Raw genomic sequence first — 26,882 nt, 5'->3', positions numbered from 1 at the left:
CATTAAAGGGAAGTATGGCTTTCCAGGAAGGCCCAGAAACTGAAGCAGCACAGAAGTTTGAGACCACTATGATTTATCCTCCTTAATAATCCTAAAAGCATAGGCTGAAGAAGTAAAAGCATCAAGAAAAGCACATAAAAACTGAAAAGTCAAAAGACACATATCAAGTATCTATAAATAATAAATGTGGCCAAAATATCTATTAGTTCTTCTAAAATAAGTGTCAAAGTCAATCTATTGAAGGAATAGATATTCCATCTAGGACAAGTTCTTAACATCTCTATGTCTCAATTTCCTCATCAGCAGAATAGGTCTAATAAGAATATGTTCCACAAGTACCGTAAGTTTTGAATGAGATACTAGCTGTAAAGCACTTAGAAAAGGGTCTGGAGAATAACGGCCATACCAGTGTTGTCTATTACTATCATCATCTATACAATTATACACTAAAATGTAATTTTTATCAACTGACAAGGAAAAAAATTACGAGTAAAAAAAATTCTCACCTCTTCTTAAGGATTGGAGGTTTACTGAAATGATGGTTTAGACAGAGGTTTTGTTATAGTGTGGTTGTTTTTTTAAAAAGTCCTATCTGTTAGCACTATATACCAAAGTACAACAGGAGTTTCAGGAGCTGGGAGAGAAGGTGAAAAGGAAATGAGAGAATGAAAGAAATTGTCGCCAAAATGTTGAGAATCATTGAAAATGAGTGAAAAGCACACAGGGATTCATAGTATTATTCTACCTAGTTCTGTATTTGAAGGTTTTCATAATAGAAAGTAAAAAAAAACAAAAACAAAAACAAACGTAAAACATTCAATTTAATATAATGTGTTAAAATATTTTAGTATTTTCTTAACTCGAATAAATGATTTTTTTTTAGTGGTTTCCTTTAAAAGCTCTTAAACTTCACATGACGTTCCTACTCAAAATGCATAAGCATTGTACTGGAATATACTAAGAGCTAATAATTATTTGTAAAGGGAATAAATAAGGGAATTAATTGTAGAGGCCCTTTTTCTTCAAAGATGTAGGACTAAACAGCTGTGCCAAAAGCCTTCTCAGGATTAATATGATAATTAGACTCATCTTGCAAACAACATAAATTCATGATATTTAAAATAAAACAAATCTACATATACAAATAATTCTGAGTTGGGAATAAACAAGTTTTTAAAGAATGAAATATATCCTCTAAATGTAAATATAAACTCTTCAGAGGCAACTATATTGCTTTACAAAGATTTTTTTTTACCAAATAGTTATACAAAACATGAAGAACACACTTTGGTTCTAAGACTAATTTTTAAATGTCTAAAAAAAAAAAAAAAACCAACAAACTAATATGGAAACAAATCAAGAGAAAATCTATAGATCTCTATTATAAAAAATCACCCTGCTTATTTTTTTTTTTTTTGCCTTTTTTTTTTTTTTTTTTTTTTTTTTTTGCTTATTTAACTTATATGCAGAGTACATCATGAGAAACGCTGGGCTGAAGACGCACAAGCTGGAATCAAGATTGTCGGGAGAAATATCAATAACCTCAGATATGCAAATGACATCACCCTTATGGCAGAAAGTGAAGAGGAACTAAAAAGCCTCTAGATGAAAGTGAAAGAGGAGAGTGAAAACGTTGGCTTAAAGCTCAACATTCAGAAAACGAAGATCATGGCATCTGGTCCCATCACTTCATGGGAAATAGATGGGGAGTGGAAACAGTGTCAGACTTTATTTTGGGGGGCTCCAGAATCTCTGCAGATGGTGACTGCAGCCATGAAATTAAAAGACGCTTACTCCTTGGAAGGAAAGTTATAACCAACCTAGATAGCATATTCAAAAGCAGAGACATTACTTTGCCAACAAAGGTCTGTCTAGGCAAGGCTATGGTTTTTCCAGTAGTTATGTATGGATGTGAGAGTTGGACTGTGAAGAAAGCTGAGAGCCGAAGACTTGATGCTTTTGAACTGTGGTGTTGGAGAAGACTCTTGAGAGTTCCATGGACTGCAAGGAGATCCAACCAGTCCATTCTAAAGGAGATCAGTCCTGGGTGGTCTTTGGAAGGAATGATGCTAAAGCTGAAACTCCAGTCCTTTGGCCACCTCATGCGAAGAGTTGACTCATGGAGAAGACCCTGATGCTGGGAGGGACTGGGGGCAGGAGGAGAAGGGGACGACAGAGGATGAGATGGCTGGATGGCATCACCGACTCAATGGACGTGAGTTTGAGTGATCTCTGGTAGTTGGCGATGGACAGGGAAGCCTGGTGTGCTGCAATTCATGGGGTCGCAAAGAGTCGGACACGACTGGGCGACTCAACTGAACTGATTATAAAAAAACTTCCTTATTATAGGTTCTGACAAACCAGAGGAAAACAAGACCTATCTCTGTATTATATTAACTGCATGTAGTGGTGATTAGGGGCTTCCCTGGTAGCTCAGCAGTTAAACGAATCCACTTGCAAGGCAGGAGACACAGGTTCAATCCCTGGGTGGGGAAGATCCCTGGAAGAGGGCATGGCAACTCACTCCAGTATTCTTGCCTGGAGAATCCCAAGGCAGGCTACAGTTCACAGGGTCACACAGAGTCAGACACAACTGAAGCAACTGAGCACGCAGATGATTAGAAACACAGATCACTTATGGGCCTCATCACTCAGCAAGGTATTTTAAAAAAAGATTCAAGTATTGTAATACCTACAAGTATGCATACAGAACTACATAGTCACTATCTGTGAAATCACAGACCTTCCCAATAAGGTCTAGGAGAAACAGAAAATATCAAAGACCTCCAAAACAAGCCTAATAGAACAGTCCAAAACATCACCATGTCCTGCCATTTCATAATGCAATACTTATAGTATTGTTTTAAGTTTTGCACCGTTTCCCTGCAATAATGAGTCAACATCCAAACAAATCTTAATCAGGGAACACCCTGAGAGGACAACACTTACAAAGTTTTTGAGATGCAAGTTGTATTGACTGACCCCATAGCTTTCTATCTTGATTTCTGAGACTGTCATTGATGAAATGAACTGCAGGTATAGCTTTGTGCTGGGCATGTTTCAGTAATCTTCCTGCCTTCATACGATCCAGCTCTTGTAAAACCACCCAGGGAATTATTAACACAAGACTGTCAAAGCCTAAAAAATAAAAAGATTTCTTGTAAGTCAACAAATATGTATTAAGCTACTAAATTGACCTGCTGTAGGAGAATTAAAAGTTTTAAAGAAATTCACAATCTAAATGAAGAGATAATACATAAAAATAGGAACTTAAAACAGATACAAGTGTCAAAAGAATATTACAAAAATAAATACTACAGGAGATCAAAGAAGAATAAGTTCAGAAGCTAGATTAATCAGTAAAGGCTCTTTTTTATTCCCCTTTTTACTTAAGCTGATTATGCTGTGCACGCTTGTGCTTAACAACATATCCAAACAAAAGTAAGTTTACGGGGAGTAAAAAATTCACAGCACTGTTAATATAAATGTTAAATAAGAAAATCAGAATCAGTCAGTATGTTTTATAAATACCTGGGATTTCTCTTGTCTTCAAAAGTCTAACAAATTTGAGATGATTCATCAGAATATTTGTGTCAATAACAATTAGAAGCTTTTTGTCTGAAGCAGCATTTGCTAGGGGAAAAAAGCAAAGTGAGAATTGACATTTGTAACACACTTGTATAGTAAATAAAACTTTGTTATCATGGAACTCTGATAGCATTCTTAAGGCAATCCTTTAAACAACAAAAACACATTTACTCCAATTCTTAAGAGAAAGAACAGTAATCAATGTTTAATTATCCACCAGTAGAATATTGCATATTACTTATGGGAAGATATTTAAATCATAAACTAATTTATGACAGCAGTAATTATGTTGTTGAACCCTGTACTCTATCACTGGTAGTTATCCAGTTAGGAATGATAAGCTAATCTTAATATACTGTGAAATAACACTGAAAAGATAAATATGTATAAAAGAAAGAAAACTAATAATACTAGTATTATTACTTCTTAGGGTCATATTAGGAACAGGTGAACTGATTCACAGATAAACAATAAATTGGAAAGTGCAACATGAACATAATGTAGCAGCATTACTATTTTTATAAATGCAATTCAAAACTGTATACTAGCATACTCTGGAGGGTATCTATCATTTTCTTCTCCCAGGAGTAATAATAATCACAGTTCTACTATATAAATAAGAAATTCATGAATACCTTTGAGAAAACTGCATTGTTTCTGATCAGTGCTTTACAAACTTGAAACTGTTAAAATTTATGATTAAGAGCAAGAATAACAGACTACTCATAATTCTGATTACTGTCCTTAGGCAAAAAAAAAGAAAGAAAATATTTCTAACTGCCTAATAATGTGAGATACATAAAGCAAATGATAACACAAATCTTAGACCTGATTCCTATAGCTGAAAGAAATATAGCATATTTTATTATTTCAAATGAGCACATTTTAACACTTTCACCTAAATATTATAAAAACTGAACATTGAGAAAACACAGGAGATCACAAACACAGTCATACACATAAAGGGTATACCAGCAGAGGAATGTATATCATCTTCTACCACGTCAATTTCCATACTCATTAACTCTCCTGAAGGTGGAACCACAGGTAAATCCATGCTTTTTCCCACACGAGCAGCATGAAGCTCTTCTACTATCTGCATCTAAATTGCAAAAGACCCGCAAAACAATATTTTGAATTATTTTCTCTTCAGATTAATAAGAAAGCAATTAATTCTTAATTCACTTAATATGAGACAGTCTGTGGAAAGCAAAAATTATACAAAAATATGGAAGCCACATGGTAAAAAACCCACAGATTTATAAACATTTACAAGGTTTACAGGAAAAGAATTTGAAATAGAAGATATATGTATATCTATAACTGAATCAACTTTGCTATACACCTGAAACTAACATAACATTGCAAATCAACCATAGTCAAAAAAAATTTTTTAAGCTCTTTAAAAAAAAATAAAATGGCTCTTCTCTTACTCTTACTACAACCTTAGGCGAATTATTTAACCACCATGGGTCTCAGTTTATCTGCACAATAGGAATGGTAAATATTTGTATCCTTTTAATACTTTTTGTAAGGATTAAGTGAAATAACATGAAAAACCTCACATAGGGTCTAATACATAAGAGATAATAAGTTAATTCTCTGAAATAAGTTAATTCTCATTTCCATTCTCACTTCAAAGTACTTTAAGAGCCAAGGATGTTTTTGTCTGGATGATCAGCACTCTTCCTAATTTCTAAGATTGTTAATTAACTATCAAAAACTGAAATCCAGATCTTTATACTCTTTTCATTTCAGGGAAGTAGTTCCCTGATGTATTATAATGTAAAGAAATTAAAGTATAACCTAATTTTAGAGCAGAGGTGAGAAATCTTTTTTCTATCAAGGGGCACAGACCCAGAAGACATAAAAATATAACTGACTGTCACAAATAAAAAGCAATCAACATGGTTTTAAAGTTTCCTTTAAATAGAAAAACCCAAAGTGTTCTGTGAATCTAATTTTAATTTAGAAGCAGGGAACATAAAATTACATGCAATACTTCTATTAGGTTCGACCAGAAGATTCTAGCTGAGAAATGAAGCAACAGGCAAAAAATAAATATGTGTGTGTTTTCATTTTCACTGAACACTTTCATCTTATTGCTAATTAGAAAAATGAGGCAAAAATATTAATATTATACTGTATTTTGGCAAGCTGAGGCATAAGCATGCAAAAACATAACATTAAATTAAAATTAATATTGTGAGCATAGGCTCCACGCTTTTTATTCAAAACAAATTAGCTTATTAGAAAAAAAAGGCCAAAAGGTGATTGAATAAATGGAAATACTTTTCCAAAGAATTTTTCAGGACTTCATAAATACTTATATACTGAATTAAGTACAGACATCAGCGTTATTTTCATACTATAAAAGTTTTTATCGTCATTATTTTTTATTGAAATAGGAATCCCGTCTTAATGTCATTAAAAATATTGACAGTAAACAAATATATCAGTAACCTCTTGATCTGTATCTTGAATACTTTCAAGTGACACTGAAGAACATGGTGCTTCAAAACTCTGAAATGAAAAGTAATTTTATTAATTAGTTAAGAAGCATACACCTAGAATAAGGTTTTTCAGCTATGGCACTACTGACATTCAGGATCAGATGATTCTTTGTTTTGGGGGTTAATACTCTTCTCACTTCAGGGAAGTAGTTCCCTGATGTATTATAATGTAAAGAAATTAAAGCAGAATCTAACTTTAGAGCAGAGGTGAGAAACCTTTCCTCTATCAAGGGGCACTGATCCAGAAGACACAAAAGTATAACTGTCACAAATAAAAAGCAATCAACATGGTTTTCAAGTCTTCTTTAAATAGAAAAACACAAAGCGTTTGGGGTTGTTCTACGCACTGTAGGATGTTTAGAAGTATCTCTTCCCTTTACCCACTAGATACCTCCCTCCCTCCCATCCTTGACAATCAAAAATGTCTCCATCCCTTTGCCCAAGCAATTTCAGTGTTATAACAGAGAGAGAATTTGATGTAAATGGAGTTGAAGAGAAAATTATCTATATTTCAGTTTACACCCCAGTAAGCTATGCTGTTTGGGGGTACATACTTCAATAAATGCAATAAAAAGAAAAACAATGAATTGAAAAAAAAAAAAAAAGTCTCCATCAAATCAGTTGCCAAATACCCACTAAGAGGCAAAATTGCCCCAGATGAAAAACTGTCCCTAGAATAGAAAAGCTTCCTTCTATTAAGTCATGAAACATAGTAGAAATTCTTTAAGATTGACTCATTCATATACATGCCTCCCTAAAAATACTCATATTCTAAGAACAAAACATGCCACCTTAAGAAACAGAAATAACCATGGCAAAGATAAAAAGAATACTGGGCCTTGGTGGTGGGAAATTTTCATCCATGAGTAAACAAACCATTTCTAAAAGTGACATGACAAAACAACAAAAGAAACTTGAAGATTAGTATATGACTGAGGGCGGGAAAGACTGAAAATGTATGGGTGTTTTATTTTTTGTCTCCCAGCAAAGACTGAAGATCTCTCTAATTTCAGTTTTTCCCTGGCACTTTCGGTGAGTGGCTGAGACTTACCCAATCCTACATACAGGTGACAAGGAACTTGACTAAGCCTCTACTAAACCAAATCATCTTCTAAGAATTCTCCGAGATAACACCAAACACACATGTATTTTATAAGAAGCTGGATATAAACTGCAGACTCTCTTTAAAAAAGTGTATCCTATGTTGCTTTGGGAATTGAGCTTCTACCCTAACTTTCCAGTATCAATCTTCACACAATACAATACCACGCACATCACACACGTAGGCCTATTACAGCCATACTCTCCCATGACCCTGGGTTCTATAATGCTTTCTCCACCTGACTTTAAATCTCACTAGAACTTTAGATTCAATTCAGCTAAGGAGTGCCAACCAAGCTAGAGATTATTATAGAACTTCCTGCCACTTCTGACATTCGAAGTCTTTTCATTCTTTTACTTGGATCACTACTACCCTTCACTCTCTTTGACAAGTCACTTTTAGTGATTTCAAAAAACTTTCTATCAACTTCAAATCCTTATTATAAAAGAAGGTCTTAGAGGGCATTTAACTTTGCCTTCCCCCTTCCATGTTTTATTAAGTCCATGGATTGGGATAAAGCCTTCCCTGGAGATGACAAAAGGGAGTAACACCAATGATGGTATAAATGGCTTTATTTGCTGGAGTGATTCCAAACTAAAAACCTGATTGTTCAGTGGCTCTGTCCTATCTACAAGATGAAAAACAGTCTTTCCCAGAAGAGATAAAGGAATTCATTGCCTAGACCCTGGCTTCCTCTCCAACTTCCTCTCATATAGATTCTCAACACATCTCAAGTCAAACTGAACAGCATAAGTGCTCACGTGTGCTCGTGCCACGCAATTTCACAACTCTGGGCCACTACACAACCGATCATTTCCCCGGCAGGACAACACTTTCATTCTTTGCTCTACACGTTTTTCAACACCAAGCCTAAGAATCTCCAAGCTTAAGAGAATCTCTTAAGAATCTCTTAATGAGCCCTCCCTTAACTCACTTCCAACTTTATACTAACACCAGCCAAATTCCCAGGGCGCTAATATTTTCTTCACTGTATCTGAAATTGTATTTGTTTACTAATCAACCTCTGGGAACTTCTTGAGGGTAAAAGCATCTTATTCAAACTCTAAATGCCTAATACATAATAGGTACCTTTAATTAACATTTAGATAAACTGATAAATTTCTACCCCAGAGACTCATAAGAATTAAGTGGGATACCATTTATAAAAGTGGCCTATAAACAATAAATCTCTAGAATATTAGTTCACAATGGTGAGGGGAGAATGCAGACTGAAAAAGGTAACAAAGAACTATAAGCCTAGGGAAAAAAAGAAGTCACTTTCTTCTAGGAAAGCATAACAGGATCACTGAATACAAAAAAACACAATTACTTCTTTGTAAACTCATTATTTCAGGAAGACAATTATCCATTGAGGAATTTATGAGGAAAACAAATATAATATTAAAATGATTAGCTACTGTCACTAATAATGTTAATGATAACATATTCAAGATAAGAACAATATTTACTTGCTTCTCCTGCATCTAAATGACTTTCAGTCAGATAAGACTTCTATCAAAGGAATATAAAGAGTTTTAATTCCAATAATTGAAAAGTAATCATGCAAAAATTGCTTCCCCTACAACTTATATTCATGCTATGTACCTCATTTGGTTTTTGTAATAATTCTAAACAGAGAGCAAAAAAGTGTGTAAGGTACATCTCATACTGTTCCTTAGATATACAGCACCAGGGGAATACCAAACAATGATACAAAGATGTTCAGTGAACATACTGGAAAACTCAGATTCCTTTCTTGCATTCTACTCTAGAGAACTGGTTATACAGCACAAGAAGAAAATGGAAGCTTTTCTTTAAGAAAGCAATAAAAAGAACAAACTCAATTCTTTCCTTCTTTGGACCCCTTCAAGTTCAGTGAAAAAGAGTCCTCTTTCTCAAGCTCTTCTGGCCCCCTTGGTTATAATCCCTCCATTTTTCAAAGGAAGTATCTTATATAACACTCTATAATCTTGATTCCTAAAAAGAGGTAAGCTCCACCACTGCTGTTTATAAGCAGTCTCTAAATTTCAGAGCTGCTAAAGTTCCTAAGTTCTAAAAGTTCTCCTAAAGATAAATAATTTTATTTGCCATAGAAACAAGGCTATCACAATTAGGTTTTCAAATTAGTCCACAAATGCTGATTTACTGCATAATTTAGAAGCAAAAATAGATGTGCCAAGCTTTCTAGCCTAGATCTCTGTATACATAGTTCCCTCTATCTGGAACATTCCTGCTTCTCCCATCTCACTCCACCTTGTCTTCACCTGAATAACTCCTATTCAGTCTTTAGTTCTCAATTTACATGTTATCCCCTCCAGTAAATCTTACTGAATTAATCCATCCAAGGCCATGTCAATCCCCTGCTACGTGTTCCCATATAAGGTGATTAAGTATTTGTCAGACTTGAGGTGGCTGTTTCTGTACCTCCTCATGTAAGAAAGCCTTTGAAAATGACGACTGTGACTGTGGTACCTGGCGTACAGGGCACCCAAAAGAATAATCTGTTAAAGGAGCAGCTATTTGGAATACTAACCCCGGAACTGCCGTACCTGGAGTTAGAGAAAACTGTCATAGTACTTCTCTGATAGGACTATCTATAACTGCTTCTTCTGTATTTTTACACAATCTCTTCTATTTTGGGTCCCTGATAGTTGCCAGGATAGTTTCTTAAGGAAGTTGGAATTTAGAGAGTAAAATAAAAGAACCAACGTATCTTCCTGACTAAACAGAATCTGCCTTTTACGATCATTATCTATAACAGAAACAACTCAAACCTAACTATACTCTTTACTAAGGTCTGTATTCATTTTGCACTACCTTACCTGGGTTAGGTTTTCACCAGAACTTAAATCATTAATTTCTTGATGCTCATGATATGCTCCTTCCCACTCATGAACAGTCTGCTTATATGTGGAATCTGAAAATAAATATTCACTTCTGTGCCTTGTCAACTTTAATGAAAACTCGGTGCCTTCTGGGCATTCTTTTTTCTCCTGTTTAGTCTTTAACTTGTTAGAACCTGAACTGAACACATTTTCTTGTACAAGATTTTGGAGGGTATTGCGGGATTTTACCAGGATTTTGAAATTAATCCTTCTCCTTCTAGATTCAAAGGGTTCCTTAATTATCTTGCTGGAATTACAATCCTGAGAAAGTTGGATTCTCTTGCATTTCTCCAAAGCACATTTTTCAGAACTGTCTCTAAATTTATTGGACCTTTCTTTCTTGAATTCCTTCATCTTCTCCCTCTGAGCAAGTAAATGAGGCCATGTTTTTTCACTTGCCTGGCCTTCAGCTTTTGGTTTCACATCTTTGGCCACCTTAGGACAGCTAAAGTTTTTAATTCCATGGTCCAGCTTACTCTTAACATTTGCCAATTTAATATCTTTAACTTGAAAATCTACACATTTACTTATATCTTTCTTAGTTCCATTTGAAGAAGAACTCTGTGAAATAATCTGATTATTATTTGAATATGATGTTTCCTGGAGTGTAACAAGTCCTTGGGATGAAGAATCAATTTTTGGTCTCTTTCTTGGAGGGTCAGTTTCTACATTCAGTCTGTAAAGCAGCACAGAAAATTAGGTAGGCATTAAAATCAAACATAATATATAATATTGCACTGTATCATTTTAGGTAGGAAATGAAAGAACTGGCCTGATATGAACGTCATTAAAAGTAGAAAATAACTACATTATTAATAAAGGAGAAAGGATTACTCAATAAATGGTGTTGGAATAACTGGTTATTTGGAAAAAAAAAATTTACAGCTTTATATAACATCAGATGATGTAATCCCAAACAGATTAAACATTCAAGTGCAAAATAATTATTATTTCTATAACTGCTATACTTCATATTAAATACTTAAAAACCATAGAATAAAAAGGGAACATTTATCAGATTTCTTAATAAAGAACTTCTTAAACTTAATAGCAACGGGAAAAATATCACAAAGGGAAACAGTAAATGTAAATGACTGCTGCTGCTGCTGCTGCTAAGCTGCTTCAGTCGTGTCCGACCCTGTGCGACCCCACAGACGGCAGCCCACCAGGCTCTCCCGTCCCTGGGATTCTCCAGGCAAGAACACTGGAGTGGGTTGCCATTTCCTTCTCCAATGCATGAAAGGGAAAAGTGAAAGTGAAGTCGCTCAGTCATGTCTGACTCGTAGCGACCCCATGAACTGCAGCCTACCAGGCTCCTCCATCCATGGGATTTTCCAGGCAAGAGTACTGGAGTGGGGTGCCATTGCCTTCTCCATAAATGACTACAGTAGTATACTAAAAAGTAATAAAACTAAAAGAACTGGGAAATGGCATATGCTACAAATGTGACAGCTTATTAGCCTTCGTAAATAAAAATCTCATCAAAAAGTACTAAGGCTCTAGAAAAAGACATGAACAGAAAACCAATGAAGTAGAAAAAGGAAATGGTTAATAGACATTTTTGGGAGAAATGTTTGACTTCCCTAGTAGTCACAGATGTGCTAATTGCGATGTACCATTTTCTTCTATCAAATTAGTCAAGATTGTTAAATAACACTAAATACTGGCAAGAGGTTGTTAAATGGACCCTCTCATATGTTGCCAGTGGAAATGCAAAATGATATAACAGTTCCACAAAGGAATTTGATGATATAATTAAGAATTCTAAAAATGTTATCTTTTAACTTCTTAGTAATTCCCACTTTAGAAACCTAAGGAGAAAAAAGCTAAAAATAGACTAAAAATAATAAGATATTCAATTCAGGATTATCTGTAAGAGCAAAAAGTCAGGTACAAGGTAAATGCTAAAATTTTGGAAATGACTAAGAAACATGTCATTCTACCGAATACAATAAACTATCATAGTCATTTCAAAGGATGTTTATGTAAAATTTTCAAAGACATACAAAATATACTGATATACTATTAAGCAGAAAACAAGCATGGCATAAATCTGTATACATAAGATCATCTCAACAGTTTAAATAAGCATAGTAAACAAGGCAGGAAGAAACATTAAATAAGCATAGTAAACAAGGCAGAAAGAAACATACTAGAATGCTAGAAGCAACAACAGCTAGAGGCGATAATATTTTCCTGCACAACAAAACTAGATATTACTCTGTAGTCAGAAAGAAAGGGGAAAAAATTTGATGAGCCACAATCTATTAATTTATATGAGTAAACCCCTGAATGCCTTTTAAGTGCCTGTCATTCTGCTGGACACTGGGAGGCAGTGGAGGACACATCAAGTATAGTCCTTACCCCTCGTTAATTTACCGTCCAGCAGGGGACAAAGAGACCGTAACTAGGTGACTTCTCAAAGAATGAACTATGGCAAGAGCAAACTATAAACACCTCAGAGTTTCCACAGGTGTTTCACCTGAGTCTTCACTTGGTTTTATTTTCTTTGCTCTTTCTATAAAAAGATTGCCTATCTTTATTTACCTGTTAATAAATAGCAATAAGACAAAAGTTTAATAGGACCCCGTTTGGCACTTATTAGCATATCATATAAGATATTAACTGTAGTAAATAAAAATCAGGAAAACAACAAACGAAAGAAAATTTTAATAGGACCCTCTAGTTTTCTGAGCATTTTAAAATTCCTATTTGTTCTTCACAACAGTCCTGTGTGGCATATTTCATAGCAATCTATATACCATGGTCCATATGGTCATTAAATAATGAAAACTCAGCATTACAATACCTTTAATTATTCCTACTATTTCCCAAGTTCTCTAGTTGTAGCCACAATCTGTTAAATTAACATGGTTTTAGAGCCATATCAATTCAATAAGCTACATAGTCTCTTCATGGGTAATATGCAAAGATAATTTATCCAAAATGATTAAATCAGCCTCATAACCTCTTCTATTACTGTATGTAATGAAGTTATGTATCTTGTAAGGGTGTGTCAAAATCAAATTATTTGAGATGCAAATTAACATTTTTGTTGAAAGTAGCATTTACATAGTATAGAATTCTGATAAGATTTTTTATTTCACTCAACTTTTTCTTAAATTTATACAAATATTAAGAAAATCATATCTGTGATTTAGCTATAAATATGTGACTACAAAACAGTACTAAACAAAATAAAGGATTCTTCAAATCTAAATATTCAGTCTCACAATTCAAAGCTAAAAAATATACCAAGAAAAAGGGAAAATTTACCTTTTCAGTTCTTGTCTTCTTTTCATATTACAGTACAGAATATCTGCAAGATCTGATTCCTGAAAGAAAAAAGGTATTACTTAGGAAATATAAATTGTGAACTGAGGAAAGAGATTGGGAGACAGTATTTTTCCATACCTATATGGTAGTGAATACGTTAGAGACAGCCTGGGACCTGGGGCCCTTTACTGTAACTGCTGCAACACTTGCACCTGGACACACTTCTTCTCCAGCAACAAAATACAAAGAAACTATATGAGACTAAAAATAACTGTGTGTATGCTCAGTTGGGGCAAATTATGGACAAAAGACACAAAAAGACCGAAAAACTGCTACTCATGAGGAGCCAGGAGCAAAAAGCAGGGTACTAAGCATGTCCCCTGCAGTCCCCACCACCAGAAGGGTGGGAAAAACACCTCACCCTTCCAGCCCTAAGTCTGTGCACACCCCTAACTTCACCCCATATAACAAGCTAGAGCCAAGATGGCAGAGAGGGAAGGTGCCACAATAGTGCACTTACCAGATGCTGGTGGCGACCATGACACCCAGGTGGACAGGAGGAACCTCCGAGCAATGGGGTAGAATATAGTGGGGAGCGAGGGGGAAGGGGCAGAGGCTGGACGGGACCGATGCCCCTGAGGAGTAGCTCAGGGAGAGGAGTTCCCAGGCCTTGAGAGGCACACTTACCTCAAGGGGATCAGCGGGGACGGGGAGAGACCCTTGGAGGTCAGAAGATCAGGGAAATGTACCTGGAACCTACTCAACCCTGGGAAGCCTGCTGAAGCCAGGGGCCTGATCCTCTGTACTCTAAGGACAGAAGCATTCCAGAGCCCCTCCAGGCCAGGCTGAGCTTAGGCAACCTGCACCCCACCCCCACCCAGGGCCTTTATCTGCAGCATGGGCCCTGAACATAGGGCCCACCCCCACCTAAGCCCTGCCCCGCAACAGCCAAGATTTTTTCCAGCTTTTGTTCTCTTTTCTCTTTTTTTTCCTATTGCAGTTCTGTTTTAGCTTCCAGTGGTTGTTTCACTTCTATCTTTATTTTTTCTAATATATGTGTTAGTTTTTAAAATTTCACTTTTTGTTGCTGTTGTTGTTACTCTGTGTGGCTTTGTGGCTTGTAGGATCTCAGTTCATGGCCCAGAGGATGGGCCTGAGCTCCTATGGTAGCAAGGCTGAACCTGGTGGTTCTAATAGAGAACCACAGACTCCAAGGAATATTAATTTGCATCTCTTGTAGGGGCAAGGAGTTTATATTAATATAAAGTCTCTTGGAAGTCCACATCTCAACACCAAGAGGTAGCTCTACCTAACTGCCTGCAAACTCCAGTGCTGGAAGTGAAATGAAAGTCGCTCAGTCATGTCCGACTCTTTGTGACTCCATGGACTGCAGTCCGCCAGGCTCCACTGGATTCTCCAGACAAGAATACCGGAGTGGGTAGCCATTCCTTTCTTCAGGGATCTTCCCAACCCAGAGATCAAACCTGGGTCTCTTCCATTGTAGGCAGATTATTTACCTCTGAGCCACCAGGGAAACCCAAATCTCAGAGCAAACAACTAGGAAGACAGAAGCACAGTCCCACCCATCAAAAATATGTGATGACAAAAACCCAAGTTACAAAGAAACAAGCACAATAAAAACCTACAAGACCAAACAAATGAAGAGGAAACAGACAACTTAGCTGAAAAAAAATTTATGATAGTAAAAATGATTCCAAAACTCAGAAATAGAATAGGGGCACTGATCAAGAAAATACAAGAAATGTTTAACAAAGACTTAGAAGAACTAAAGAATAAACAGAGATGAACATAATAACTGAAATGAAAAATACACTAGAAGGAATCAATAGCAGAATAACTAAGGCAGAAGAATGAAAAAGTGAAATGGAAGACAGAATGTGGAAATAACGGCCAAGGAACAGGATTAAAAAAAAAAAAAAGATTGAAAAAAATTAAAGACAGACCCAGAGAACTCTGCAACAACACTAAATACACTAACATTCAAAACACTGGGTCCTAGGAGAAGAAGGGAAAAGAAATGGTCTGAGAAAATATTCAAAGAGATTATAGTCAGAAATTTTCCTAACATGGGAAAGGAGATAGCCACCCAAGTCTGGGAAGTACAGAGAGACCTCTGCAGGATAAACCCTAGGAGAAACACACCAAGACACATACTAATCACACTAACAAAAATCAAATACAAAGAAAAAAATATTAAAAAGAGCAAAAAATAACATACAAGGGAATTCCCATAAGGGAATCAATCTCTCAGTTGATTTTTCAGCAGAAACTCTGCAGGCCAGGTCCTAGTGGCAGGAAACAGTTATAGTGATGAAAGAGAAAAATCTACAACCAAGATTACAGCCAGCAAGGATTTCACTCAGATTTGATGGAGAAGTTAAACACAGACAAGCAAAAGCTAAGAGAAATCAGCACCACCAAGCCAGCCTTACTTACTCAAGGATTTTAGCCTTCTGATTTAAGTTAGTGTCCTTGGCTCAGTGGTAAAGAATCTGCCTGCCAATGCAAGAGATGCAGGTTCAATCCCTGGGTCAGGAAGATCCCCTGGAGAAGGAAATGGCAACCTACTCCAGTATTCTTGCCTGGGAAATTCCATGGACAGTGGAGCCTGGTAGGCTACAGTGCATGGGGTCACAGAGTTGGACTCAACTTAGGGACTAAACAAAGCCAGCCTACAAAAGGTGCTAAAGGAAATTCTCTAGGCAAGAAACAGAAGAAGATGACCCACAAAAGTAAACCCAAAACAACTGCTACCTGCCGGGAGCCGGCATATTGCATATTGAGTGCATATTGCATAGTGAGTGCAGCACTTTCCACAGCATCATCTTTCAGGATCTGGAATAGCTCAACTAGAATTCTATCACTGCTGGGAGCCAGCGTGAGGCACTCCGCCCATGGCAAAGGTCATGAGGAAGGAGGCTCAGCATACCCAAAGGCGGGATCGAGCCTCAGGAGTCCCCCTGGAAATTCTCGAGCATCTACCCCCAAAACCAGAGTCTGCCTACTTTCGGCTTTGTGCTTTCACCTACACCTCTGACTTTACGGGGGGCTGTCCCCCACTACCTCTCTCTGAAAAAAGAGTTAGCTTACAGCTCCAGTTAATAATTCCTGGGTGTGACAGTGTTTAACCTACAAACTCCTTTGGAAATCCTCTAGCCTGCCTGAATAGGTTTTTCCGGCCACATGTGATTGTTCAGAGCCTCCCAACTGTGAGAGGCAGGAGATGTTCTAAACTGCCTAAACACAGATTCCTTTGAGTAGTTAAAAGATTGATTAGAAATTGTATTGGTGAAGGGTTTTTCACTTGTTGGGCCAATGTTTGCTGCTAAGTCTCCATACTCCTTACCTACTGTGTCCTTGGCAGTGTATTGATTGATATAATGGGTGTATAGAAATGTAAAATGCAGCTTTGTCCAATGCTTTTTTGGAGGCTGGTGCCTGACTTTGGAATAATCACCTTTAGAGAAAAATAAGTTTCTTAAAATGTTAACAGGCCTCTGGGCCAGAAGATGATGTCAATCACCTGAACTTTTGCATATGATATGTTTGAAAGCCTGGCTTAGATTAGAACCAGGAACTGCTGTCCTTGCATGACTCCACCCCTTCCCCCATTATCCGCTATGCATAACTTAAGGTATAAAAACTACTTTGGAAAATAAAGTGCGGGCCTTGTTCACCAAAACTTGGTCTCCCCATGTCACTCTCTCTTTCAAATTCTGGCTGAGTCTCCATCTGGAGCGCGGAACCCACCGTGCTTGCTAATTATGCCTGGGCTTCTAAGATCCGACCGGGGAGGCCTCAGTGTCTCCTCTCCTTCGGGAGAACGGAAGGACGCCTGCGGCCTACGTAAGTGGTGCAAACTTCTTGTCTTGAAGTTTTATTGGTCTCCCGCGTAAACCAAGCTACTCAGCCTCTTTTCTCCACTGAATTTTCCTACTGAGCTATCCTTATTTCAGCCGCTTTTCTCCACTGAATTTCCTCACTGAGCTATCCTTATTCTATTACTCTTTGTATCCTTAATTAAAGTGTAATTAAGCAGTTGTTTCCTGACCCTCGCCTATGCCGTCTCTCCTTAGAATACCCTGGATCAGCCAGGGCTGGACCCCGGCAGCTACCCACTCTAGCATTCTTGCCTGGAGAATCCCCATGGACAGAGGAGCCTGGTGGGCTACAGTCCATGAGGTCACAAAAAGTCAGACAGGACTGAGCAACTAAGCACAGCACAGCACCATTTACAATAGCGAGGACATAAAAGCAACCTAGATGTCCATCAACAGATGAATAGAGAAAGAAGATGTGGTATATATACACAATGGAATATTACTCGGCCATAAAAAGGAACTAGATTGAGTCATATGCAGTGATGTGGGTGAACCTAGAGTCTGTCAAATATAATAAAGTAAACCAGAAAGAGAAAAACAAATATCGTACACCAATGCATATATATGGAATCTAGAAAAATGGTACTGATGAACCTATCTGTAGGGTAGGAATAAGGATGCAGAGGGCAGAGCATGGACTTAAGGACATAGTGGGAGAAGGACAGGGTGGGGCACACTTAGAAAGTAACACTGATATATATATATGAAAGTGAAGAACTAAAGAGCCTCTTGATGAAAGTGAATGAGGAGAGTGAAAAAGTTGGCTTAAAGCTCAACATTCAGAAAACGAAGATCATGGCATCCAATCCCATCACTTCATGGCAAATAGTTGGGGCAACAGTGGAAACAGTGGCTGACTTTATTTTTCTGGGCTCCAAAATCACTGCAGTTGGTGACTGCAGCCATGAAATTAAAAGACGCTTACTCCTTAGAAGAAAAGTTATGACCAACCTAGACAGCATATTCAAAAGCAGAGACATCACTTTGCCAACAAAGGTCCGTCTAGTCAAGGCTATGGTTTTTCCAGTGGTCATGTATGGATGTGAGAGTTGGACTATAAGGAAAGCTGAGCGCCAAAGAATTGATGCTTTTGAACTGGTGTTGGAGAAGACTCTTGAGAGTCCCTTGGACTGCAAGGAGATCCAATCAGTCCATCCTAAAGGAAATCAGTCCTGAATGTTTATTGGAAGGACTGATGTTGAAGCTGAAGCTCCAATACTTTGGCCACCTGATGCAAAGAGCTGACTCATATGAAAAGACCGTGATGCTGGGAAAAATTGAGGGCAGGAGGAGAAGGGGACGACAGAGGACGAGATGGTTGGATGGCATTACTGACTCAATGGACATGAGTCTGAATAAACTCTGGGACTTAGTGATGGACAGGGAGGCCTGGTATGCTGAAGTCCATGGGATAACTAAGAGTGGGACACGATTGAGCGACTGAACTGAATTGAACTGAACCATATGTAAAACAGATATCTAATGGGAGGTTGCTATATACTACAGGGAACTCAACTCCATGCTCTATGATGACCTAGAGGCGTGGGACTAGGGGTGGGGTGGGAGGGAGGCTCAAGAGGGAGGGGATATATGTATACATATACCTGATTCACGTTGTTATACAGCAGAAACTAATACAACATTGTAAAGCAATTTTACTCTAATTTTTAAAAAATAAATTTAAAAAAGAAACAAGGCAGCTCCCACCTCAGTGACTGAGAAAGCAAAGGAAACTGTTCCTTGTTCTCCCTCTACCGGCTGCAGCAGGCACCCCATTGAAATCTTACCTGAACTTCTTATCTGACATCTGATCACTTTCTGTTGACTATGGGCAGGCCAACAACCCTGGTTGGTATCAGGTTGACACAATAATTTTCTTAATCCTTGCAATAATCTCATGAGACAGATATTATTAGTATCTCATTTTACAGACAAAGTACCCAAGGCTCAAATAGAGCAAAATATTCTCAACATTACAGAGCAAGTTAGTCGCAGAGCCATGATCTGAAACCAGATTTCTCTACCCTTTCTATTCTACCACCCTGTCTCTCTAGGGGCAGAGGGCTACAGACAATAAAAATAACAGAGAAAGAGGATATAGTCCCTGTCCTAAAGAACTCAGAGTAAAGCAGTCCCTGTCCTAAAGAGCTCAGAGTAAAGCAAAGGGAAAAAGTAGAAAGAAGTACAAGGATATATATAATAAACAATAAAATAAAGCAGAACAATAAACAGTAAGTTGTAAAAGAGTTTAAAAGATCAAAACCCCAAAGTTGGGATGTACCAAGGAAAAAAAGTAGGCCAAAAATATGCTAAAGATTGAGCATATATTGAATAAAGATAAATGCGTAAAAGAAAAAGGCATTCTCCATTAAAAATGCTTAGGCATTCTAAGAAGGTGGAGATGACTGGTATAAATTCAGCAGAGAGAAAATAAACTAGCCTACCTAGAAGGGCTGTTTTGAGAAAGAAGAAAAATGAAAACTGGATACTTAAGGTATGACCAAATTTAAAAGGGTCCTGACTCTTTGCGACCCCATGGACTATACAGTCCATGGAATTTTCCAAGCCAGAATACTGGAGTGGGTAGGTATTCCCTTCTCCAGGGGATCATCCCAAACCAGGGATCGAACTCAGGTCTCCCGCATTGCAGGTGGATTCTTACCAGCTGAGCCACCAGGGAAGCCCAAATGGTAAACTAAAAAACTAAGTGAAGATTTTTCAACAGAGGAGAAATATGATGAAATCAGTGTTTTAAGAAGGTTAATACAGCAAGAATTGCAACAGCAGTTCCATTATGTGAAAACAAACTCTTAAAAACCCAAATCTGCATTCATGGAACTTTCACAACTGCCGGGGTCCAGCCCCAGCAGGATCCAGGGGTACCCTCAGGATGACGGCTTAGGCGATAAGGATAGCAAAGCGGAGAGATCAGAGGCTTAATCTTCCTTGATTAACACAGAAGCCAATAAAGCTCCTGTGCCCCAAGGAGTCATCCTGAAAGAAGAACAGAGAGAGAAAAGGAGAGAAAAGAACGACATGGGGAGACCAAGCTTCAGTGAGCGAGGCCCATAACTTTATTTTCAAAAGGAACTTTTATACCTTGACTTGTACATAGAGGGAAATGAAAGATGCAAAGTCATACAGAGTCAGCCCAAACACTACATCTGTTTTGTCTTTATCGAAACCAGGGTTTTTTATGCATACCTTTCCCATAAACAATGTTGTGTACATTATCTTCTAGCCTTGGAAGCCTGTGGACATTTTATGACCCTTTTTTGATAAAGGCTGCTAAACCAGAAAACTTATTTTCCCTTGAAGTGTTTTTTCTTTACATTTCTAATCTATGTCAGCCTCAGAAAGTGCTAAACAGAGTTACATTCTCACAGAGCAAAGGTGCAGTAAGTTACAACAAAGAAAGAACCAATTAACTCAAAGATCTGATGTGGTTAATTCCAAGGCTGTTACTTGTTTTCTTTACATTCCAACTATGTTAACTAATGCACTCCCAGGTGCACAATGGATAAGAGATATGGAACTTGGCAGCAAGCATTGGCCCAATAATGAAGCCCTTTACCAGTACTATCTATTCTAATAATTTTTCATCCCTTAAAGGACTCTATGCTCATTAGGACTTTTAGAATGTTTTGGCTTCCTGTGCCTTTCAAGGTTGGGTAGTTGTGAACAATCATGTGTGTTAATTGCAAGAGTATGGATAAACCTGTCAGGCAAGCTAGAATGCCATCAGAGGGGTTAAAATAGAAATATTCCTTTCATGCCCAGGAGACTTATTAACTAAAGCTCTAAGTTGACTTTTTCCAGAGAAAGGTGGTCGGGGATAGCCCCCTGTTAATGTCAGAAGAGTTGGTGAAAGGCATAATATAATAAACAGTAGACAGATTCTAGTTTTGGGGTAGATGCTGAAGCAGATTTAGGGGGTCCCTCGAGCCATGATCTGCCTTGCTTGTCATGGCTCTTCCACATGACCTTGTCATGGGTGGGATCTCCTGTGGTGGCTCCCGGCACACAACTATTTTCTCTTATTACCTACAACAACTGTGCAGCAATCTTCATATATTCCTAACTCTTCCTTTGAACGTGGTGAGCACTTCGCAACTATCCATGTCCCAGGTTGATGTGTTTAGTCTGCTGTCACTGTTCCATATTATTTGGCAGACAGTGGAAAAAAATCTAGACTTCACTTTGTTGCTGCAAACAATTTAGTGTCCTTTCACAAGTCACTTAACTTTCTGGATCTCAATTTCTGAATCTGAAAATGCAAACACTATCTCTGCCCTGGTGACTTCAAAATGAAATTGTAAAGACAAATTTAACCACATACAGGAAAAGACTTAAAAATTGTCTAAATTTATATTCACGTTGTCTAATCCCACATGATAGGATCTATTAGCACAAAGGAAGAATTTGATAAATGCTTTTTGGTGAGTAGCAGGGAAAAGCTGCTTTTCCATCTATCGGCTATCAAAAAGCACGTATAATATCAAGAAGAAATTAATGGAAAAGTAGTAGGGGAGTTTATATCATAAAGCTTTCAATTGTACATTAAACCTTTGACATCATTTTTAGAGTTAGTTACAGTATCTAAATACTCACTAGTTTTTTCTTCTCTGATGACACTGATCTTACAGAGCAAGTTGAACAAGGAGAACTTACTGATGCTTTTTTCTCTCTCTTATCCTAAGAATGTCATTTGGAAAAAAAGAAAAGCACAAAATAAAGCACAGTGTAAGAGAGCATTCTTTTATCAATGTCGTTATAAATCAAGATTCCTTCTGCATTAATAATAAGTTTCAGAAGAGAACAATGTTTATTTATTTATTTAGCTGTATTGGGTCTTTGTTGCTGTGCACAGGCTTTCTCTAGTTGCAGAGAGCAGGGACTATTCTCTAGTTGTGGTAGGAGAGCCTTCTCATTGCAGTGGCTTCTCTTGTTGCAGAGAAAAAGCTCTAGGTGTGAGGGCTTCAGTAGCTGCAACACCTAGGCTCAGCAGTTGTGGTGCACAGGCAGCAGTTATTGGCTCTCAGGCTCTGGAGCAAGTTGGGCTCAGTAGCTGTGGCTTACAGGCTTAGTTGCTCTTTGGCATGTGGAATCTTCCCGGACCAGGGATCAGAACCGTGTCCCCTCCACTGGTAGTTGGGTTCTTATCCACCATACCACCAGGGAAGTCCGGGAACAATGTTTAAAGGCATACAAACATTGGTAAGAGGAAAGGAGACTTAACTAGAAATCAGAAGATCTAAGTGGTCTTGAATTAGGAATGAGATGGGATAGAAGTGGGCTTCTCTGGTGGCTCACATGTTAAAGAATCTGCTTGCAATGCAGGAGACCTGGGTTCAATTCCTGAGTCAGAGAAGATCCCTTGAAGAAGGGAATGGCTACCAACTCCAGTATTCTTGCCTGGAGAATTCCCTGGACAGAGGAGGCTGGTGGGCTACAGTCCATGGAGTTGTAAGAGTTGGACGTGACTGAATGACTAACACTTTTACTTTTTCACTTTCACTTGGGATAGAGGTAATATAGCAGAAAGTTGCAGACAGCTCACATAAGGACATTGGGAAATGGTACTGCCATAGTGATACTTAGTCTTCTACAAAGCAAAACCATATACCCGGTTATTTTTTCAGTGGCTCCTGAATTCAACAGACCCAGGAGAAACATATTTCAAGTACCTACCGTGTATCAAAGACACTTTTCTAGACAGTGAGAACAGAGTAGTGAAAAAAAAATAAAGTCTCTGCTGTCATACAGGTTACACCTACTGCAGGTTTAACTTACAAATAAGTTAAGTAATATATTTAGTGTGTCAGATGATGCTATTAAAAAAATAATAATAATAAAGCAGAGAAAGGGGTCAGGAAGGGCTGGGAGGTAGGGGTGAGGCTGTTGCAATTTTAAACAAAGTAGTCAAAATGGGTCCCCACCGGTAATTTGACACCTGAACAGAGACCTAATGAAATGAAGGAACAAACCCTGTGAGTAGCTAGGCAAAGTTAAAGGGAGTAACAGCAAGCACAAAGCAGGAATGTGCCTGGCTTACTGGAGCAGCAATAAGGAAGCCAAGGAGTGCAGAAAGCAAAGGGAGAATGAGATGGAGATGAGATGGTGACAGTAATGTGTTTTCTGTCCCAGCAAAGACATTAGCTTTTTCTCTGAAGTGGAAAATCACTAGAAAATATTGAGCAGAAGAGTGACATGATTTAACATTTTAATAGGATCACTGTGCCTGTTTATGGTGAGAGCACAAGAAGGCAAAGGTAGAAATCAAGCTGTTTGCCTGGATCATGGTGATAGCAGTGGGAGTGGGAGTCACACTCAGCTGACAGAATTTGCTGATAAATGGGATGCAGGCAGAGCATGATGCCCAGGGTTTTGGTCCAAGCAACTTAAAGAATGTAACTGCAATTTACCACATTGAGAACACTGAGGCTGGGCACTTGCGAGAGTACAGTTTAAGAGGAGAAAGAGCCAAAAAGGATGCTGCCAAGCCTCAGTTTCTTCATTTGTACAACTGGGATAATAATAGTACCTACCTCATAGAGTTGAGAGGAATAAATAAAATAATGAAAGAAAAGAAAAACAAATGACTCTTTCTCGGTCAGAAGAACAAAATATTTACATAACTTGTTTTAAAATTAAGGTGCATTTTTTTCATCACACAAAAATAAAACTGCAAAACAGGGTATCTTTAGGTCAATAAGTCAAAATTCTTACTTCAATATTGGATGATGGGGTGGTGCCTTTTCTCCGAGACGTCTCCTTTTTTTCACAAGATTCTTTGTTGGACATTTTGCAAAGCTAAAAGAAACATCAAAAACACATTATGTGTGTGGGTTTTTTTTTTTAACCATTGCTACAACAAGAACATTAGAAATCATACTTTTTTCAGTTTCTTAAAGATTGGAGCTTTATAAAAATAATTTTTGTATTTTACCCATTTTCAACATGATAGGATTGTCTCATTGTTCCACTTTACTTATATTCTGCCTCATGACCTGTTTCCTTCCATCAGTGTGGGGATGGTCACCTTTTAAGAAAGACTCTCAAAAGTATGCCTTTAAGGCAAACTTCTATCTCTAGCGTTACATTCCCATTTTCAATTGCCTGCAGGACTATTATGTTTTGCCTCAACCACACTTCAAAACCAATTAGTCATTAAATCTTCATTTTCTCAACATATCCTCCATCTCTCACTGAGTGAGACGTCGGGCAAAACATGTACATTTTTTGAGTCCTAGTTCCACTATGTGTAAAATAGAGATAACTCATCCAAGAGGGTTTTTTAAAAACTTAAATGGAACTATGGATGTAAAAGCACCTTGTACAAGATAGTACACAGTTCAGTTCAGTTCAGTCACTCAGTCGTGTCCAACTTTTCGCAACCCCATGAATCACAGGATGCCAGGCCTCCCTGTCCATCACCAACTCCCGGAGTTCACTCAGACTCACGTCCATCGAGTCGGTGATGCCATCCAGCCATCTCATCCTCTGTCGTCCCCTTTTCCTCCTGCCCCCAATCCCTCCCAGCATCAGAGTCTTTTCCAATGAGTCAACTCTTCGCATGAGGTGGCCATAGGACTGGAGTTTCAGCGTTAGCATCATTCCTTCCAAAGAACACCTAGGGCTCATCTCCTTTAGAATGGACTGGTTGGATCTCCTTGCAGTCCAAGGGACTCTCAAGAGTCTTCTCCAACACCACAGTTCAAAAGCATCAATTCTTCGGCGCTCAGCTTTCTTCACAGTCCAACTCCCACATCCATACATGACTACTGGAAAAACCATAGGCTTGACTAGATGGACCTTTGTTGGCAAAGTAATGTCTCTGCTATCTAGGTTGGTCATAACTTTCCTTCCAAGGAGTAAGCGTCTTTTAATTTCATGGCTGCAGTCACCATCTGCAGTGATTTTGGAGCCCCAAAAAATAAAGTCTGACACGGTTTCCCCATCTATTTGCCATGAAGTGATGGGACCAGATGCCATGATCTTCCTTTTCTGAATGTTGAGCTTTAAGCCAATTATTTCACTCTCCTCTTTCACTTTCATCAGGAGGCTCTTTAGTTCCTCTTCACTTTCTGCCATAAGGGTGGTGTCATCTGCATAGCTGAGGTTATTGATATTTCTCCCGGCAATCTTGATTCCAGCTTGTGATTCTTCCAGCCCAGCGTTTCTCATGATGTACTCTGCATAGAAGTTAAATAAGCAGGGTGACAATATACAGCCTTGACATACTCCTTTTCCTATTTGGAACCAGTCTGTTGTTCCATGTCCAGTTCTAACTGTTGCTTCCTGACCTGCATACAGATTTCTCAAGAGGCAGGTCAAGTGGTCTGGTATTCCCATCTCTTTCAGAATTTTCCACAGTTTATTGTTATCCATGCAGTCAAAGGCTTTCCTGCTATTGCTAAGTCACTTCAGTCGTGTCCGACTCTGTGCGACCCCATAGACAGAAGCCCACCAGGCTCCCCTGTCCCTGGGATTCTCCAGGCAAGAACACTGGAGTGGGCTGCCATTTCCTTCTCCAATGCATGAAAATGAAAAGTGAAAGGAAGTCACTCAGTCGTGTCCAACTCTTAGCGACCCCATGGACTACAGCTCTACCAGGCTCCTCTATCCATGGGATTTTCCAGGCAAGAGTACTGGAGTGGGGTGCCATTGCCTTCTCTTTGGCATAGTCAATAAAGCAGAAATAGATGTTTTTCTGGAACTCACTTGCTCTTTCGATGATCCAGCGGATGTTGGCAATTTGATCTCTGGTTCCTCTGCCTTTTCTAAAACCGGCTTGAACATCTGGAAGTTCACAGTTCACGTATTGCTGAAGTCTGGCTTGGAGAATTTTGAGCATTACTTTACTAGCATGTGAGATGACTGCAATTGTCCGGTAGTTTGAGCATTCTTTGGCAGTGCCTTTCTTTGGGATTGGAATGAAAACTGACCTTTTCCAGTCCTGTGGCCACTGCTGAGTTTTCCAGATTTGCTGGCATATTGAGTGCAGAACTTTCACAGTATCATCTTTCAGGATTTGAAATAGCTCAACTGGAATTCCATCACCTTCACTAGCTTTGTTTGTAGTGATGCTTTCTAAGGCCCACTTGACTTCACATTCCAGAATGTCTGGCTCTAGGTCAGTGATCACACCATCATGATTATCTGGGTCATGAAGATCTTTTTTTGTACAGTTCTTCTGTGTATTCCTGCCACCTCTTCTTAATATCATCTGCTTCTGTTAGGTCCATACCATTTCTGTCCTTTATCGAGCACATCTTTGCATAAAATATTCCCTTGATATCTCTAATTTTCTTGAAGAGATCTCTAGTCTTCCCCATTCTGTTGTTTTCCTCTATTTCTTTGCATTGATCACTGAGGAAGGCTTTCTTATCTTTTCTTGCTATTCTTTGGGACTCTGCATTCAGATGCTTATATCTTTCCTTTTCTCCTCTGCTTTTTGCTTCCCTTCTTTTCACAGCTATTTGTAAGGCCTCCCCAGACAGCCATTTTGCTTTTTTCCATTTCTTTTCTATGGGGATGGTCTCCTGTACAATGTCACGAACCTCCGTCCATAGTTCATCAGGCACTCTATCAGATCTAGTCCTTTAAATCTATT

General features: G+C 38.3%; 1 protein-coding gene across 9 annotated transcripts in view; it reads right to left on the bottom strand.

Moving 5' to 3' along the window:
• The window catches only part of SWT1 (SWT1 RNA endoribonuclease homolog), a 112,538-nt gene that overhangs the window by 81,031 nt on the left and 4,625 nt on the right, over positions 1-26,882 (bottom strand). For 5 of the 9 annotated variants that reach the window (XM_055582934.1, XM_055582941.1, XM_055582939.1 and 2 more), the window contains exons 2-9: positions 23,996-24,079; positions 21,878-21,961; positions 13,365-13,423; positions 10,026-10,764; positions 6,052-6,111; positions 4,546-4,690; positions 3,532-3,633; positions 2,950-3,138 (exon numbers count right to left, since the gene is read on the bottom strand). In XM_055582934.1, the coding sequence (XP_055438909.1) occupies positions 2,950-3,138; positions 3,532-3,633; positions 4,546-4,690; positions 6,052-6,111; positions 10,026-10,764; positions 13,365-13,423; positions 21,878-21,961; positions 23,996-24,070 (1,453 nt within the window). In that variant the 5' untranslated portion in view covers positions 24,071-24,079. The remainder of the gene's footprint in view (positions 1-2,949; positions 3,139-3,531; positions 3,634-4,545; positions 4,691-6,051; positions 6,112-10,025; positions 10,765-13,364; positions 13,424-21,877; positions 21,962-23,995; positions 24,080-26,882) is intronic. The other 4 variants (XM_055582938.1, XM_055582937.1, XM_055582936.1 and 1 more) reach the window with 3 other exon arrangements.

This window comes from Bubalus kerabau, chromosome 5, assembly GCF_029407905.1.
Source record: "Bubalus kerabau isolate K-KA32 ecotype Philippines breed swamp buffalo chromosome 5, PCC_UOA_SB_1v2, whole genome shotgun sequence".
In the NCBI taxonomy this organism is placed as follows: Eukaryota; Metazoa; Chordata; class Mammalia; order Artiodactyla; family Bovidae; genus Bubalus; species Bubalus kerabau.
This window is presented reverse-complemented; position numbering and strand designations above follow the sequence as displayed.